At 45.3% G+C, this 17,440-nt stretch overlaps 1 protein-coding gene across 2 annotated transcripts in view; it reads left to right on the forward strand.

Moving 5' to 3' along the window:
• The first annotated feature begins 346 nt into the window (after positions 1-346).
• FLACC1 (flagellum associated containing coiled-coil domains 1) overlaps positions 347-17,440 on the forward strand; it is a 33,959-nt gene continuing 16,865 nt past the window's right edge. Inside the window, exons 1-5 of one of the 2 annotated variants that reach the window (XM_032860084.1) lie at positions 347-728; positions 7,918-8,077; positions 8,573-8,647; positions 14,609-14,657; positions 16,172-16,305. In XM_032860084.1, the coding sequence (XP_032715975.1) occupies positions 7,965-8,077; positions 8,573-8,647; positions 14,609-14,657; positions 16,172-16,305 (371 nt within the window). In that variant the 5' untranslated portion in view covers positions 347-728; positions 7,918-7,964. The remainder of the gene's footprint in view (positions 729-7,917; positions 8,078-8,572; positions 8,648-14,608; positions 14,658-16,171; positions 16,306-17,440) is intronic. The other variant, XM_032860085.1, reaches the window with a different exon arrangement.

The following is a 17,440-nucleotide window of genomic DNA, read 5'->3' on the forward strand; positions in this document are numbered from 1 at the left end:
TTCAAGGCCTGAAGTTCAAAGAGGAAATGGCCTACTTCAGAGTTTTAGGTTTCTGTAAGCAAGTGACAAAAGAACTTAAAATCCTCCACAGATCCTGCCTGGCAACTACAACCACAGGTCGATTGAGCCCAGGAGGGCTGTTTAATTCTATTTCCTCTAAAGTATATCGAAAGCATATTTTGTCTTATGTTTTGGAGAATTTGTGAACCGACTGCTTCTCCAGTCTTTGTTGGAGAGCTGAGGGCCTGAGCCAATGAGGTGCTGCCATTCTGTTTCCATAGCAATGAAAGAAACAAACCTTTGCCTGCCACCTCCCAAGGACAAACCTCACAACTCAAAGCCCGAGTCAAGAGAGTCTGAATGGAAGGTTGGCTTTCTCCTCCAGTTTGACTTTCATTGCTATATTGAAAGACTCAAACTGGACCATCCTTCGACAGGACATTTGTCCTCATGTCTGTTCAGCCTTTGTAAAAGCCTTTGACAGGATTCACTGGAAGTCTTTCTCTCCGCCCCACACATACTGTGGATTTTCTGCTTTGGCATTTCGGTCACTTGGAATGACCACTAACATCTCGAGTTCTGGAACCTCTGGATTTGATCTAAAAGAAATGCTGATTTTATGTTGATGAGAAAATGAGAAACAGTTTCTCTATAAAATTATGGTGTCTTTAAGACTCTTGATGTGGAGAAGAACCACATGAGAGAAACAAATCTTTGAGCAGTGCAAGGTAAGCTCTTTGGAAAAGATATTTTATGTAACTTTTTTTGTGTGGTTATTAGTACGAACCTGTGACCTTTCTGAAGGCTCGGCTGGCTCATTGATAACTACAGTGTCACCACCTGACACATTCAGTCCACTGAGCCTCAGGTAAAGTCATCAGGGAGAAACAGAGGAAAGGAAAAGAGTAGGGAGAAGGAATCCTAAATCACAAATGGGTGTGCATGCAAAGACACACACACATACACACACACACGTACACCTCTATATTCTTAAAGCCATACAACGCAACATCAAGCCATTGAATGCAGTAGATCTATCTATGCTGATGTGGAAATAATCTACCAGATATCCTGTTATGTAAAAAGAACAAGACATGGCATAGTGTATAAATGTACTCTCATTTATGTAAAAAAATTTTAAGAATTATATATATATACACACATATATATATACATACACATGTATATATGTATATATATGAACATATCTATTCGTAGAACATATCTGGAAACATACCCTCAGTAAAAGCCTGTTAATGGTGGTTCCCTCATGGGAGAATACTGGAAGTAAAGGGCTGATGTTTAGCTTCTATATAGTCATTAAAATATTGAAATATTGCCATACTGGTTGTATATACAGTTGACCCTTGAATAACAACCTTGAACAATGGCAGGGGTTGGGACATTGATCGCCGTGCAGTCATAAATCCTATATAACTTTTGATTCCTCAAAAATATAACTACTACTGTTGACCTACTGGCCTACTGTTGATCAGAAGACTTACCCATAACATACAGTCAATTAACACATATTATTTTTAAAATATTTATTTATTTATTTGAGAGAGAGAGAGTGTGTGTGTGTAGGGGGTTGGGAGGGAGGGGCAGAGGGAGAGGAAGAGAGAATCTTAAGCAGATTCCATGCTGAATGCAGCGCTGGACATGGACCATGATCTTACCACCCTGAGATCACAACCCTGAGATCATGACCTGAGCTGAAACCAAGAGTCAGAAACTTAACTGACTGTGCCACCCAGGTGCCCCTATTTTTTTAAGACTCATTTATTAATTTTAGAAAGAGAGAATGCATATTTTTATCTTATATGTATTATATACCATAGTCTTATATTAATGTCTAACGTTCTTAATTTTTTTCAGTATTCCTGGGCTACATGATTCTTCTGTAAGTTTTTTCATATTGTTGCAAATTTACAAAAAATTTTCCAATATACTTATTGAAAAAAATCAGTATATGAGTGGACCTGTGTAGTTTAAGCCAGTATCGTTCAAGGATCAACTGTGTACATTGTCCAAAGGCCTCAAATGGCCTCCCTGCTACCTTGGTTGCCCCAGCTCCTCCCCTGGTACCCCCAGATCTGCTATGATTAAGCTAAGGGTTTAATGCCCCGCACAAACTGGCACAAAGGTGGGAGTGGGGTCCTGCAGGGCCCCATTCCAGCTATCGCTCAAGTCTACTCTGATGGGTCAACAGCCGTGTATTTAGTATATTTAGCATACTAAATACTAGTATATTTAGTTGCTAAATATTTTGAGTATTTATCCCCATCAGTGTTCAGAAGGAGAGGCCTTCACTTTTTAAAAGCAAAAGAATATACACCAAGGCATTGTTTACAACGGAAAAAAAAGGAAACAACCAAATGTTCATCAGTACACAACTGGCTAAAAATATGATGCATATGGTTGTAGGATAGAAATTTATACAGTTATGGGTGCCTGGGTGGCTCAGTGGGTTGAGCCGATGCCTTCGGCTCGGGTCGTGATCTCAGGGTCCTGGGATCGAGTCCCGCATCGGGCTCTCTGCTCAGCAGGAAGCCTGCTTCCCTCTCTCTCTCTCTCTCTCTCCCTGCCTCTCCGTCTACTTGTGATCTCTCTCTGTCAAATAAATAAATAAAATCTTTAAAAAAATTTAAAAAAAAAGAAATTTATACAGTTATGATGATAAAGAAACAAATCTTAGACTTGTTTTGTAGATTTGCCTTAAGTATAATTTAAATTATGGATTTGCTTTTGTTTTAAAATGTTTGTTTAAAACAATCTAGTATTAGAGGAGTGGGCTGGGTACAGATGAATGAGATTAGCCACAAATTGCTAATTGTCGAAGATGGGTGGCAGGTGAGTTCATTATACTGTTTTTCTCTACTTTTATACATTTAAAAAATTTATCCACAGTAAACTTAAGTTTAAAAAGTGATGATACGTCTATAGTTACCAACATTAAAAGAAGCTCATGACATTGGTTAATAAAATGTATATATAGAATATATGTATAGGTTCTATCCCATTTATGGAAAACTATATAAATCTCTTTCTTTAGCCTAGAGAGAATTCTAGAAGTTATTAACCAAAATATTTCCAGGGGTCATGTTAGTATTTCAGAGAATTTTTACTTCCTTAGACGTCCCTGTATTATGCTTTTCTTTACAGTGAGCCTATTTCAATTTAACACACACGTACACATGAACACACGCATACACACACAAACGCACATAAACCTATTCTCTCCAAATATTAGAAATAAAAGCTTCTGTATGCAAAAATACCACTAGGGTTTGTAATATTCCTAAACTCAGTTGCCAGTTTTTGAGAACCTAATGTGTACAAGGCAGTGTGCTGAGAGCTTTTCTGACATGGTCTCCTCTCATGTGTTCCCAGTGAGGTGGAACTTCCATAGGGATATTTTGCAGATGAAGAAACTGAGACCCAGAAAAGTAAAAATAAATGTCTTGAGGTCCCATAGCTATTAAGTAGACAAGCTATTGTGCAAAATCAGGCCCACCTGACTCTAGAACCCAAGGAAAATCTTAGTAAAGAATGTTGTGGAGGAAGAAAAAAACCCATAATCCTGACATTCTTGCTCAATTTTCATTTTTACCATATTCTTTTCTAACTTTTATGCATCTCAGTCCATACTTTTACATAAGTGTATCCATTGCATATATACCATTTTATATCTTTGTTCTTAACCATTTCTTCATGTTCCGACAGGCTGTCAAATAATCCATTAAAATCTATGTAAAATTCCCACTGAGTGACTGTACAATCATTTACCAGTCATTTTGGTTTTTTGAACTCTAATTTTTCATATTATCTATAACGTTGTGACAATGATGACATTTTTGCAGCTCCTCTGTGGAGCTCCTTCCTCCTTGCTGAGTCATGAGTCAGTCCCCATGGTGAGAGCCACTCAGTTTATCAGTCAGGGAACAAATATTATCCACCCATTGTGGACAAGTCACTGTGCCAGTCTCCATGGAGACACAGAGAATGACTTGGTGGAGTCCCGCCCTTCAGGAACCCCACAGTGTGGGTGGTCAGGCAAGAAATGGAATAAAGAAGGCAGTGCTGAGAGCCGGCCTCCTTGGCCTCTCACTGTCTACACCAGGGACTCCTGTCAAGCTGCCCAAGTTCAGGATTGGTTCCTGTCCTTGCAGGAAGCAGACACCAGGTCTGAAGCAGCAGCAGAGCTCCCTTATTGCCATGGCTATATCCTCCTTTCAGGCTCATCTGAGTTCCAGCCCCTGTGGCATCACCTTCTCGGCCTGGGTTGTCCACCCCAGCTGCCTCTCTGGCCCTGTCTCCCTGAGATCTTCTGACTGGCCCCCATGCACAACAGAACACAGTTAGATGTGAGGGGCCCTGTCGCCAGTCTTAAAGCTCGTGCTGTTTACCCAGTCTCTTGGCCTCGTAGCACCCTGAGCCAGCCCATCCTGCAGGCCTACCTCCACCTGCACATCCTGCCTTTCTCTGAAGGCCGGCTCTCCTACCCTGGTTCCACAGCCCCCTCAGCTCCCTTTCTGATGGCTGCCCTTGGGACGACAAGTTCCCCAAGGGCAGGGTGCAGGCGTGCAGTATCCCACAGCAGCTAGGATTGTCCTGATGACGAGAGCGTGTAAGTATTTTTGCTGTTTTTTTTTTTTTAAGATTTTATTCATTCATTTGAAAGAGACAGAGACAGAGAGAGCACAAGCAGGGAGAGAGGAAGAGGGAGAGGGAGAAGCAGACTCCCCGCTGGGCTGGGGGCCTGATGTGGGGCTTGATCCCAGGACCTGGGGATCATGACGTGACTCAAAGGCAGATGCCTAACCATCCGAGCCACCCAGGTGTCCCAGTATTTTTGTTCTTAAATGAACATTTATAGGCAGCCCAGGAGTCACCCCTTTTGAGTTCGTTTCCTCATCTGTAAAATGGACTCGATGTTATGGCTGCCTTTTGCACTGAAAGTCATTAAACCATGCAATGGTTTCTCAGGCATTGGTCACATTACACAAAAAGGTTTGTTTCATTTTTCAGTTGATTCGTAAATTTATTCCAGTGTCCTATGGAAAACCAGCCTTTGACATTTGAGTTAAATCTGCTGTCGTCGTAATCCTTCTGTGGGTCTGTTGGTGCTCCTAACATTTTTGGCATTGGTTTTTATTTTCTATTGACTAATCCACTGATATCATTTAAAAACTAAATTGTGTTACAAGTTTATTAATGAAAAGTTAGAGTTTCTGCCCCACCCCCCTCACTTCTCGGTTCCACGCCTCGGCACGCTGCTTAGGGACAGCTAGTTTCAACCCTCGAAGCTATTTCTTTCTGAATTTAACTTCACACTTCTGAATAATTTGCCTCCACTCCATTTGTTAATTCTTCAGTTTTAGCCATTGTCTTGACTTCCTGGTGTGGTTGACGGGGATTCGACCCTAAAATGCCCGCCCTCCGTCGCCCTCCCCAACTCTTCCAACGTTGTCCCAATTCACTTTTTGGTTAAATCACTGTTAAGTGTTTGCATTAACATATATGAGTGAGGACCTTACTACAACCACGTTCACTTTCTCCCATAGTATTTTGTAACTTGGGATCATTGGGCAATTTTTATTTTCTTGGGTTTCTATGTTTCTATGTTTCTATTGGTAATTTCACCCCAGTTGTTCTGTTTCCTATTACAACTGCTCTGTAAAAAATGACCACAAATTTAGTGGCTCAATACAACACCAGTTTATTCTCCTACAGTTCTGAGGTCAGATGTCTGAAATGGGTCTCCCTGCACTAAAATCAAGGTGTTGACGGGACTTGGTTCTTTCTGGAGGCTTTAGCAGAGTATCATTTCCTTGCCTTATCCAGCTCCAGAGGTGCCCACATTCCTTGGCTTGTGGCCCTTCCTTGATCACTCTACCTCCTCTTCTATCATCACATTTTCTTCTCTGACTCTGACTCTCCCTCTTATGAGGAGGTTTGTGATGACCTTGGGCCCACACAGATAATCTGGGGTCATCTCCCTTCTCAAGATCCTCAGCTTAATCATAGCTGTAAATCTTTTTGCACGTAAGGTGACTATCCACAGGTTCCAGGGAGGGGTGCTTGGACATGTTTGCAGGGAGGGCCCGACCCCTGGCCTACTACGTGCTCTAACAGATCTGCCAGAAGCCTGTGCATAGTATCCAACAATCCACCAGTTCCAAGTCTTAAGTCTTTGGGGGTCTTCAGTGTGGGAATTAGCCTCTTCTTGTTTGTACCCACTTTGCAAGCCTGTAGGCTTCAGCTTCCAATGGTGTGCCGAGGAATGTGTGAGGGAGTTACTCTATCAAACTTGCATGGACAACCCTTGTACAGTCCTGTTTCCTCTCCCACTCTCCCTGTTCTAGTTGAATGAAAGCTCTTTTAGTCCTTGAATTGGGAAAAAAGCCATCCTTCCTGCTACATGTCTCCTTTGCTCTCACACGGCTACCCCACTCAGGGCACTTATGACACCGGATGTATGTGGGTTTTCCCCCACCAAGCAACACCAGCTGGGAGTCCTATAGTTTCCCTCGATTCTGACGCTCTTCAGCTGGAGGTAGCTCTAGATCCCACGGGTAAGGACTCAGTCCACCGAGACCGTGCCCCTCGCCCTGCCCCGTCTGCCAGAGATGCCGATCGCAGACTGTGCTATCACTGCTTCCTGGGCTTTGGACCATCAGCTACAAACCAGAGGTTCCCATGACCCCATCTGTAGGTTCAAATAATTTGCTGCAACAGCTCACAGAACTCAGGAAAACAGTTACTTGGATTTACCGGTTTATTAAAGGATAAGCTGGAGGGTGCAGATGGACAGCCGCACGAATCACACAAGCAGTGAGGTCTGGTCTGGGAGGGTCCCAAGCTCAGGAGTTTCCATCATCACGGAGTCTGGGTGAGTCACCCTCCCGGTGTGGACGTGTTTGCCAACCCGGAAGCTCACCGAACCCCATGCCGCTGGAGTTTTACGGAGGTTTCCTCATGATATGATCAGTTACGAACTCCATTTCCAGCCCCTCTCCCCTCCTTGCTGCATGGGGACAGGGACGGAGGCTGAAAACTCTTAATTTTTTAATCATGTCTTGTTTTTCTGGTGACCAACCCCCATCCTGGAGCCCACGCAGAACTGCCTCATTAGAACGATGCTTCTAGTGCTCTTATCACTTGGGATTCACGACTGTTATAAGACCCCTGTGTTGGGAACAGGGGGCAGAGAGACCAATATATATTTTTTCTATTATCACAATCCTATACTATCATTTTAGTGGTGTTCTGGAAAACAAAGAAAATAAACAAATGAATCAAGCCTCCCTGTTTATCTGTGAGTTGTCTTTGATGCATATAATAGGGATTTTGCTTTTGTTTTCATGGAGACAAGAAGGAAGAGTTTTGACTTATAATAGGGCAGGTGAACAGGAATGAGAAACTGAGACATTCACTTGCACTGTAATTTGAGTAACAGAGTTAATTTTCCAGGAAATTCAGTGCAAGACCTACCGTAGGAACTTCTCATTTCAGTGAGAACTAATGTAGCCAGACAGAATACGGGCTTGGGATTCCGGTCGACTTGTGCTCATTCCCAGCCCTGCAACTTGCTACCCCTGTGATCATTCTGAGCCTCAGGTTTCTCTTCTGTAAAATCAGGATAACAATAATTGATCATTTATTATGTACCTGGCTCTCAGTAAGCACTCAAGGGTGGCAAATTTTAAATTGCTTTCAGGTCAAGTCTCTGAGGTCCCAAAGGGTGGGATGTTACTCTGTAGTCAAGACCTTGCACCAGATTAACAGGTTCCAGAATCTACCATCCTACCATCTGTGCTTTGGGCCTTTGCTGGGTCCTTTCTAATTGGTTTCTAGGTGTTGCTGCTTTGACTCTTAATGGTATAACTCTCTGCCATTACTTTCCCACTTTAGCAAGAGCCTCCTGATCTAACAGCCAAGACTTCCTCTGACCTCCTGCCATGTACCCCAACCCTCTCATCTACTGCACCTGCTGGGACCCCTGGAACCTGGGACCACGGAAGCTAATCAAGACCCCTCGGCCACCAACCAAGACCTCCATAGGGAAACCCAAGTAAGGATTATAAGGATGAAATCGAACCCGGGGACTAGGTTTCTTTTGCAGGCTTCTTCCTCTTTCAATATGTCCAGTCAACTAGGCAACAAAATCCCAAGAAGGCCAGAAAGCCTGCGTTCACACAGCTCTCCCAGGCCCCCTGTTCGCATCACGTGGCTCCTGCCAGTCCTGCTTAGGCTCAGGGTCATTTGAAATGAGGAAATCTCAGAGTGAGTGTAGCAGGGAAAGGGCGGCTTCTAACCAAAGGGCCCCATAGTCCCCATGGGGAACAAACTGTGCTGCCAGCCCATGGTCCCCTGGGAAGTGAACCTCAACTAAACCTCCTTCCACTAGAGATTCCCCAAGACCTTCCTGACTTTAAAGATTTCAGCAGTTGGAGCGCATATTCTGATTCTGAGTCATCGTGGCAGCCATCGTCCTCATCGGAGAGTGCTGAAACAGGTTTCTGAATTTCTAATTTTCTCTCTTCCATCACTTATTTTTCACTTGCAGGCTAACTCCTCTTCCTCCAGCTGCAAAAAAACAAAGTTATGTTCAACCAACAACAAAACCTTTTGTTGCCCCGAAGTGAGTATTTTTATGTCCCTGGGGTCAGGAATTGCTAGAATCCACTAGGATTTCCCCCCAAACCTCTGATCTACATGCAAATTGTGTGGCCCTCTGCACCCACAGCTTTCAAAGTCACAACAAATGAGCTCTCGGTTAGGGTGGCCCTGAGAGCCACTATTTCCTGTCCTACAATGAACAATATGCAATGCTTGTCATAGGCAAAGAGCCTGGGGAGGCTCCCTGGTATTTATGGAGGTGACTCATTCTTTTACTGATTATTTTTCTATGTCTAAGTTTTTCTGTAGCTTGTAGATCTGTTTTCACTCAAAAATCAAATTGTTATCCATCATTTATAAACTTAGAAGTATGACTTAGTTTTAGGCCTTTGCATGAATCTTGTTATTCAATATATTTATTTGAAAAATATTTGTTGAGCCCCTATTATTTGCTGGGCATTGTTTCAGGCTCAAGGAAACAGCAACGAATATAGCAGAGACTCTGATCCTGGAGCTTACATTCTAGTGGGGAGAGTAGATAGAAACAAGTTAAAACAGCCAGTGCATCCCAGTGCAGTGTAGAAAATAACACAGGAAAGGGAGGAGGGGATGGTGAGGGTGGGGTTGTGATTTTATATAGGGAGTTCAGGGCAATCCTTGTATAAAAGGGACAGCAGGACTGGGACTAGCACTCCTGGCAGAGGGAACAGCAAGTACGAAGGCCCTGAGTGGGGGCCCATTTAGCCCATTTGGTCTTTTCCAGGAAAGCAGAGAGGCCTGTGTGGCAGGAGTGGAGGGTATAAGGAGACAGTGGTGGGAGATGGGGTGAGAGAAGTAGCAGAGATGATGAGTGTTGTTGGTGGAATAATGACCCCCCAAAGATGCCCACATCTTAACCCTGGAAACTGTGATTATGCCCTGTTACTCATCAAGGGGAAATTAAGGTTGCAGATGGAATGATGTTTGCTAATCAGCTGACTCTGAGATGGACAGATCATCCCAGATTATCCGGGTGGGCCCAAAGTCATCACCAAGTTCCTTCTGCATGAAAGAGGAGATGTGAGGCAATCATTGGCTCTGATGGAGAAAAAAAAAAAAAAAAAAAAAAGGCCACTAGGAACATGGGAAGCTTCTAGGAGTTGCAAAAGGCAAAGAAACAAATTTTCCTGTGGAGTCTCTGGGAGGAATATAACCTTGTCAACACCTGGATTTTTTTAGCCCAGTGAGACCCATTTCAGACTTTGACACCTAGAACTGTGAGGTAATGAATTGGTTTTGTTTTAAGTCATTGAGCTTGCAGTAACTTTTGGAGCAGCAATAAGAAGCTCGTACAGTATGGGGTACCTGGGTGGCTCAGTGCGTTAAGCCTCTGCCTTCAGCTCAAGTCATGATCCCAGGGTCCTGGGATTGAGCCCCTCATCAGGCTCTCTGCTCAGCAGGGAGCCTGCTTCCTCCCCCCTCTCTCTCTGCTGGCCTCTCTGCCTACTTGTGATCTCTGTCTGCCAAATAAATAAATAAAATCTTAAAAAAAAAAGAAAGAAACTCGTACAGTAAAGTTTGCTGGACAGTGTAAGGACTTTGGCTTTTACTTCGAAAGGGACAGTGTATTAGCTGCTAGGCCTGCCATAGCAAAACAAACAAACAACAACAACAACAACAACAAAAAACCCACAGACTGTGTGGCTTACACAACAGAAGTTTATTTTCTCACAGATCTAGAGGTTGGAAGTCAAAGACCAAGTGCCCACAGGGTTGGTTTCCTCTCCGGACTCTCTCCTTGGCTTGTAAATAACCACCAACTTGCTGCCTCTTCATATGGTTTCTTTGCTGGTGCCCATCCCTTGTGTCTCTGTGTGTGTCCTGACTCTCTTACAAGGACACCAGTAAGGTTGGATTCGTGCCCACCCTAGTGGCCTCATTTGACTTAATCCCCCTTTAAAGGCCCTAGGAGGTACTAGGGATTAGGACTGCCACATATGACATTTCAGAGGACCCAATCCAGCCCATTATAGACGGAAAGGCTTCAGAGGATTCTGAGAAGAGTGACCTGATCCAGCTTGCATTTTCAAAGGACTGCTCTGGCTACTGTGTTGAGAATGGACTACAGTGACCAAGGGTAGAATCAGGGAGACCAGATAAGATGTAATTGTAGGGACAGAAGCAAGAGAAGATGGTGCTTGGACCTGGTGGAAACAACACAGGTGGGGAGAAGTGGTTGCCTTGAGATGTATTCTGAAGATAGAAACTGGTAGAACCTGCTAATGGGATGGGTGTTAAGTACGAGAGAAAAGCAAAAGGAAGAGTCAATGATGACTTCAAAATTTGGAGCTGAGCAACAGGAAGGATGGAATCACCATTTTCTGCAATTGGGGAAGACTGCAGGAGGTGCATATTTATAGGCGTGTGAGCGTAGAAAGTTCTAGATGCCTCACACTATCCAAGTGGCAATGTCAAGTAAGCAGTTGGATATATGGGTCTGGGAGAGAGGTCTGGGCTGCAGATACACATTTGACAGTCATCGGCGTATACAGGAGACCTAGAGCCCTGGCCTTGATGAGATCTCCAAGGCAGGGAGTGGAGCCAGAAGTAAGAAGAGGTGGGAGAACAGAAACTAGGAGCACTCCAGTGTTGAGAGGTCAGAAAGACCCCAAAAGAAGACTGACAAGAAGTGGCCAGTGAGGTAGATGAAGGATCATCTACCTGGTGTCCTAGAAGCAAAATGACAAACATGTTCCAAGAAGGAGGGTCTAATTATCTGTGTCAAATACTGCTGATAAGTAATTGAGATGAAGGCTAAGAAATACTGTTGGGTTGCATGGCCTGAAGGTCCTTGGTGACAGTGAAGAGGATTGTTTCAATGGTGGAGGTGATAAAGTCCGATCGGAGTGGGATCCAGGCATAGCAAGGGATCAGCTGAATGCTCATGTAGGTGAGCTGGTTCCTAGTTCCTGCCTTCTGTGTGCTAGGACTCCTGGCTTGGTCACCCCTGTCGGTCTTATCTGACCCCAATTCATAGGCAAGCTCAAGGCCTCATTCTCCCCATACCTCTTGTTGGGAGTGACCTAACTCATACCCACAGCTCCACTCTGCCCACCAGTTAGCCCCAGCTAACACTGTCCTAGTCCTGGTTTGCAATATGGTGAGGGACAATTTGTGGGTACTTTTAAAATTCAAAGACCTGTTCACTGTACTTAAAACTTTCCAGTGAGACCCTCCTCACTGGGGATCCACATCAGCCAGTCTCCAAGCCCTACTGAGTCAGCACTGAGTGAGCTGGGCAATGGAGCAGCTGGGAGCAGGAGGGTTCACAGGAAGGGGCTCAGGTAGACATTGACAGGACCTACAAATGGGGACATGAAGAATCTGTTCACCCGTCAATTTTTAACTTGGACCTCCAGCCTCAGACACACATCTCTGTGAATTACATCTTTTTTGCTAATTCTATAATTTCCTTGCAAACATACAATGTACTTTTTGTATTTCAAAAGTTTTTTTTTTTTTTAAGATGTCATTTATTTATTTGACAGACAGAGATCACAAGTAGGCAGAGAGGCAGGTAGAAAGACAGGGGTAAGTAGCTTCCTGCTGAGAAGAGAGCCCGATGCGGGGCTCGATCCCAGGACCCTGAGACCATGACCTGAGCTGAAGGCAGAGGCTTTAACCCACTGAGCCACCCAGGTGCCCCTGTATTTCAAAAGTTTTAATTCTCACATATGAACTACAACACAATTGTCCTCACCTTGCTTCAGCAATTTTTTTTTCTTTTTTTTTCTTTTTTTTTAATATATCAGGAGCCTTGAAAAATGGCAGTAGGCTGATTGCTCTGAGCTACTGGGAGACACAGTTGGCAAATGGCTTTATCTGTAATTCTTTATAGCACTTAACTTTTTCTTCTTCTATTTTCAGTATTTATGTGCCCCCCTTTTTTTCTCTTCTTAAATATAAAGTATCACATCTCATTCCATCTCTCTTGGAAAGGAGCACTGTGGTTTGCATACATTAACCAGTCCTTGAATTCATCATATGAGAAAATGTGAGGCTCTTTGGCATCAGTATAATTTCAGGATTTGGTTAGTGTAATCGGAGTCATCTGACGAGGTTGACAAGGAAAAACAAGAGTCAAGGAGAGGCATTCTGGATCGACCACTCCTTTTACTTTTCAGAGCTGTGAAACACAATCCCAACAAAATAAGTGCCCGTAAGCCATACTCTGACCCTTAGAGCAGCTCTGAATTGAGTGCAATGCTGTGGAAGGTCTCTGTGCTCAAGGAGATCCACCGAACAACGACAAAAAAAAGACATAAACTCAATCCATGGTCAGCTTTTTAAAGAGACCCAGGCTACTCAATGATTTCCCACCCCACCCCACCACCATCACCCCAAGGCTTTCCTAAATTCAGAGTAAGAAAACAGAATAGCTTTGTAAAGGGTTCTGGTTTATGGATGGGAACATATGGTTGATAGAGGAGTTGAGTTGCATTTTAAGTGGTTTTAAGTATTTTTAAAATGATTTTATTTATTTATTTATTTATTTATTTATTTATTTGAAAGAGCAAGAGCTCACAAGCAGGGGTGAGGGGCAGAGGGAGAAGCAGGCTCCTCACTGAGCAGGGAGCCTGACGGGGCTCAGGACCCTGAGATCATGAACTGAGCTGAAGGCTGACGCTTCACCGACTGAGTCACCCAGGCATCCCAAAAATTTATTTTAGAGAAAGAGAGAGAGAGCATGTGGGGGTGGTAGAAAAGGCAGACAGAGAGAGAGAATCCCAAGCAGACTCCCCACTGAGTGTGAAGCCCAACTCGGGGCTTGATCTCACAACCCTGAGATGAAACCCTGAGCTGAAACCAAGAGTCAGACACTTAACCAACTGAGCCACCCAGTTGCCCCAGTGGTTTTAAATCTTTTAAATTGCCTGTGAGCCCTGTTATATTATTAATGTATATTGTGCACTCGTGCCCATTTTTTATAAGGAGTAATGTTTTTGCCAGCTAAAATAAAAGTTTGGTGGTCATATCTAGAGTAGACAAATCCTTGGGCTGTTTTTCTCAAGAGAGTCATCAGGGCCTCTCTGGAGGCCCCTTTCCAGGGTGGGAGATTTGGGATCAAAACCAGACTTTATTAAACCCGGTGGAACTGCCTCCACCAGGAAAAATCCTCCCAACCCCATACCCACACCCAGCACACTTGGGAACAGTCACACATCATGGTAACCACTCCACAGCCCTTAAAGATACAGTGTTTGTGTTGATTGTAGGTGGGGAAACGGAACTCCTAGAGCAGGCTTCATTTGTCTCTCTTCGCAGCAGTTGCCTGAAGGTGTGTGTAGGTGGGTGTGTGCGGTGTGTGGTGTGTGTGTGTATGTGTGTGTTGAGGCAGAGGGGAGAGGCCCTGGCTCTCACTATTCTTGCGAGCATATCAGAAGCTCGTTACCCTTGCTCCAGTCTTTCAGCCTCCCGGTGAGCTCCCTTACAGCTTGATAGGGGGGCGCCTGTTACGTTCATGTTCCTGCACCTGACTACAACAGCTAACTACGACGAGGATTAACACCGGATCTCAGAATAGTAGCCATTTGCTTATACTGAATTCTCTTCCCTGTTTCAGGTCCCATATCATTCATTTCCGGGGCAAATAAGAAAGGCCCTTGGGCAGATAATGTAAATGTCCCTATCATGTGCCTGAGTCTCCTGGCTCTTATCCTAGGAGTGGATCTAATAGGCATGACTAGTCAACTCCCCATTTTTTACTACCTGCGTTTTGATCACAGTGTGTTTACCCATCCCTGGACCGGCGGGTATACAGGGTCCTAGTCCCTAGGACATTCCCTAGTCCCCCGAGGGGAACATTTTGAGAGCTGAAAGGGGCCTCAGAGATCATTCCGGCCCTGTCACTTTTTACAGATGGGTGGGGTCAGGGTGTAGCTTCTAAACTTTGAACTTTTCCTTGCTCCCTGGGTGCTTTTTTGAGCACGCCTTTCTCTTGCAGAGTGACAGTCCATTTAGGAAAACAAGAGGAGAGCACTGCATTACCTACTGTGAGTAAAAACACCCAGAGGGCAGTGGGACTAACATTTATGGAGTGCCTGCTGTATGCAGGCATAGGCCTCTTACACGTACCTATCTCATCAATCTTTGCACCGATCCTCTGAGGAGGGGCTGTCATTATTGCATATAACATAGCTGGTAAGTGGCAGAAAAGGACTGGAGCTCATCTCAGCCAGACCCGAGAGAGAGCATCTAATTACCACTCTCTACTGCCTTGTGTAGGGCAAGGAGAGTGTTCCCAGGAACCCAGACAGACAACTGGTCCAGGCTCATGCCCACATGTCAGAATCCTGCTGCCACACTTGGGAGCCCACAGATGCCGGGGGAGGTGCACCAGGGCACTCAAGGGGGGCAGGGCCAGGACCCTGCTGCAGAAAGAGATGGGGACAAAACCCAGAAGGATCTCTGTGGCTGCCCAGGAGTTTGGGCCTCATCCTTCAGGTGTCTGGGACGCTTTGCAGGTCTGACATAGGCCCAGCATGAGGTAAGATTTACCTTCTAGAAACAAACATTAGCTGATGGGATATTATTGATGCTTTTTACAAGTACTTTCTGGTTTTATCTATTTTCTTTTTTCTCCCCTTAAACAAAAATCGTGCAGTTCCTTAATAGTGAGGAAAAAATAATAACGTAATTGCCCTCCAGATGGAGAGGCTGATGAATGTTAGGGGAGCTAGAATGAAGGCAGAGAGGCCAACTGGGAAGGTATGGCAAAGCCACAGAGAAGGATGAAGGTGGCCCCGGGCTCTGCAAGGTGCAGGAGTGCAGAGAGGAGAAAAGGAAGCTGGGATATATTTAAGAGATAACAATGACAGGGCCGGGGGTGGCTAGGGCTGTCCTGCACAACTCGAGAAGCTACAGTCTTATCCTGGTCCCTGCTGGCTGGGAGCCCTGCCAGATTCCTGACTTTGATCTAGTGGAGAACAGAAGAAGAACGGACTAAAACAGGCATGATTGTTTGTTTGTTTTCATGACTGTGCTAGGCATTTCTCGTGTTACCTTGGCATTCCTCACAAAAGTCCTTTGAGGAAGAGTTATATTTTCCTCATCCTTTTCTGATGAGGAAACTGAGGCACACAGATAACTATGGTTGGGGGCAGAGCCAGGATTTGAACACAGACCTGTCTAGTTCCAAAAAGTGAGCAATCTCCAGGGCACCTGACAGCCTCCTGGCCTCCAGCCGTGTGGAGAACACAGACGAGGCACAGGGTTGGGACAGTGCCAAGCGGGGCGTCCTCAGTAGGGCTGTGCCCATGTTGAGCTTGAGGGATCTCTGGGGACATCCACAAACCACTTGAGTCTTGCAACTGGATCTCGGGAGAGACATCCGGGCTGGAGGCATGAGGGGGAGTGGTATCTGGGGAAGGGCGCAGGAGGGACGCGGCTAGGGAATCCCATGTCCTGTCTCTAGCTTGAGATGTGAGTAGCACTCTAGTGGAAGCTTTGGAGGCATCTCAGCGCTCCAAGTCTACAATATTATCTCACCTTCCACCTTGATGCCCAGGAAGTGATACATGTGTCACCTGGCTATCGCCTCATTCGAAATAGGGAGCAGATTTCTGTCACCTTGGGAGATGAAATGTTCGAGAAGAAAAAGCAGTTGAAGTCAGAGATCATGGACAAAATCAAAATTTCCAGGTAGGGGCGCCTGGGTGGCTCTGTGGGCTGAGGCCTCTGTCTTCGGCTTGGGTCGTGATCCCGGGGTCCTGGGATCGAGCCCCGCGTCGGGCTCTCTGCTCGGCGGGGAGCCTGCTTCCCTTCCCTCTCTGCCTGCCTCTCTGCCTACTTGTGATCTCTGTCTGTGGAATAAATAAATTAAAAATCTTAAAAAAAAAATTTTTTCCAGGTAATATCCTTGGACCAGTATATATCCAGTTCCTCAGGGCTATCCCTGCTGGGCTTGGCCTGGCCTCAGGGAGAAGCCCCTAACTTCCACACCCCTTGTAGCGTTCTGAAGGTAGTGCAAGGTCACTTCACTCCCCATCCCTGCGAGCTCGTCTCCACGCCCCAGCTCTCTGCCCGATCCCATTCAAGACAGGATGAAGCTCAAATCAGGAAACTGATCTGAAAAATGACTGGCTGTAGGATAATTTGTCCCAAAGGAAAGCACTTGCTCCTAGAGAGACAAGCAGATGACATATTCATAAAACAGTCTGAATTTGGAAAGGGAAAAAGTAAGAGTCAAGTCAGGGTTTCAGAGGGGCTGAGATGCATCTCTTTCTTATTATGCCCGAAGATCTCACTCAGTTCATGGCTCCGTGCGGCACCGCGTGGAGGGCTCCGGCTGGGTCCACCCCCGTTGAGAGTGGTGCCGTCTTCTCTGTCACTCAGACCCTTCCCACTCGATCTTCCAGTGCTGTGTAAAATCAGCTCCCACATCCGCTCGAGGACCTAGATCTCATTCATGTCTCTCCTTCCCTGTCTCCTCCCACATCCTCTCTCTCTTGAATGGAGGACCTCATTCTGCAGCCCTGCGCACAGCACTGCCCACTGTCGTCTACTCCAGCTCAACCAAACAGAGATAAATAACTTCCCGACATCATGGAGGCTTCAGATTCAGAAACACAGAACATAGTTCTCTATCAGGAAGGCCGTGCTCTGAAATCACCTCCTCGTCCCATGTGCAAACCATTCCTTGTCTGTGACTCCGGCAGCATCGGTCCCATCCCCCACCTTCCCATTTCCCCATCCTCCGAATTCTTCCTCCTCCATTTCAACTGTCATTACTGAATCAAGGTCAAACCCTCACAGATTTCTGACATTCTCCTTTCTA

Source organism: Lontra canadensis, unplaced genomic scaffold (genome assembly GCF_010015895.1).
Source record: "Lontra canadensis isolate GAN:19392208 unplaced genomic scaffold, GSC_riverotter_1.0 scaffold18, whole genome shotgun sequence".
Classification (NCBI taxonomy): Eukaryota; Metazoa; Chordata; class Mammalia; order Carnivora; family Mustelidae; genus Lontra; species Lontra canadensis.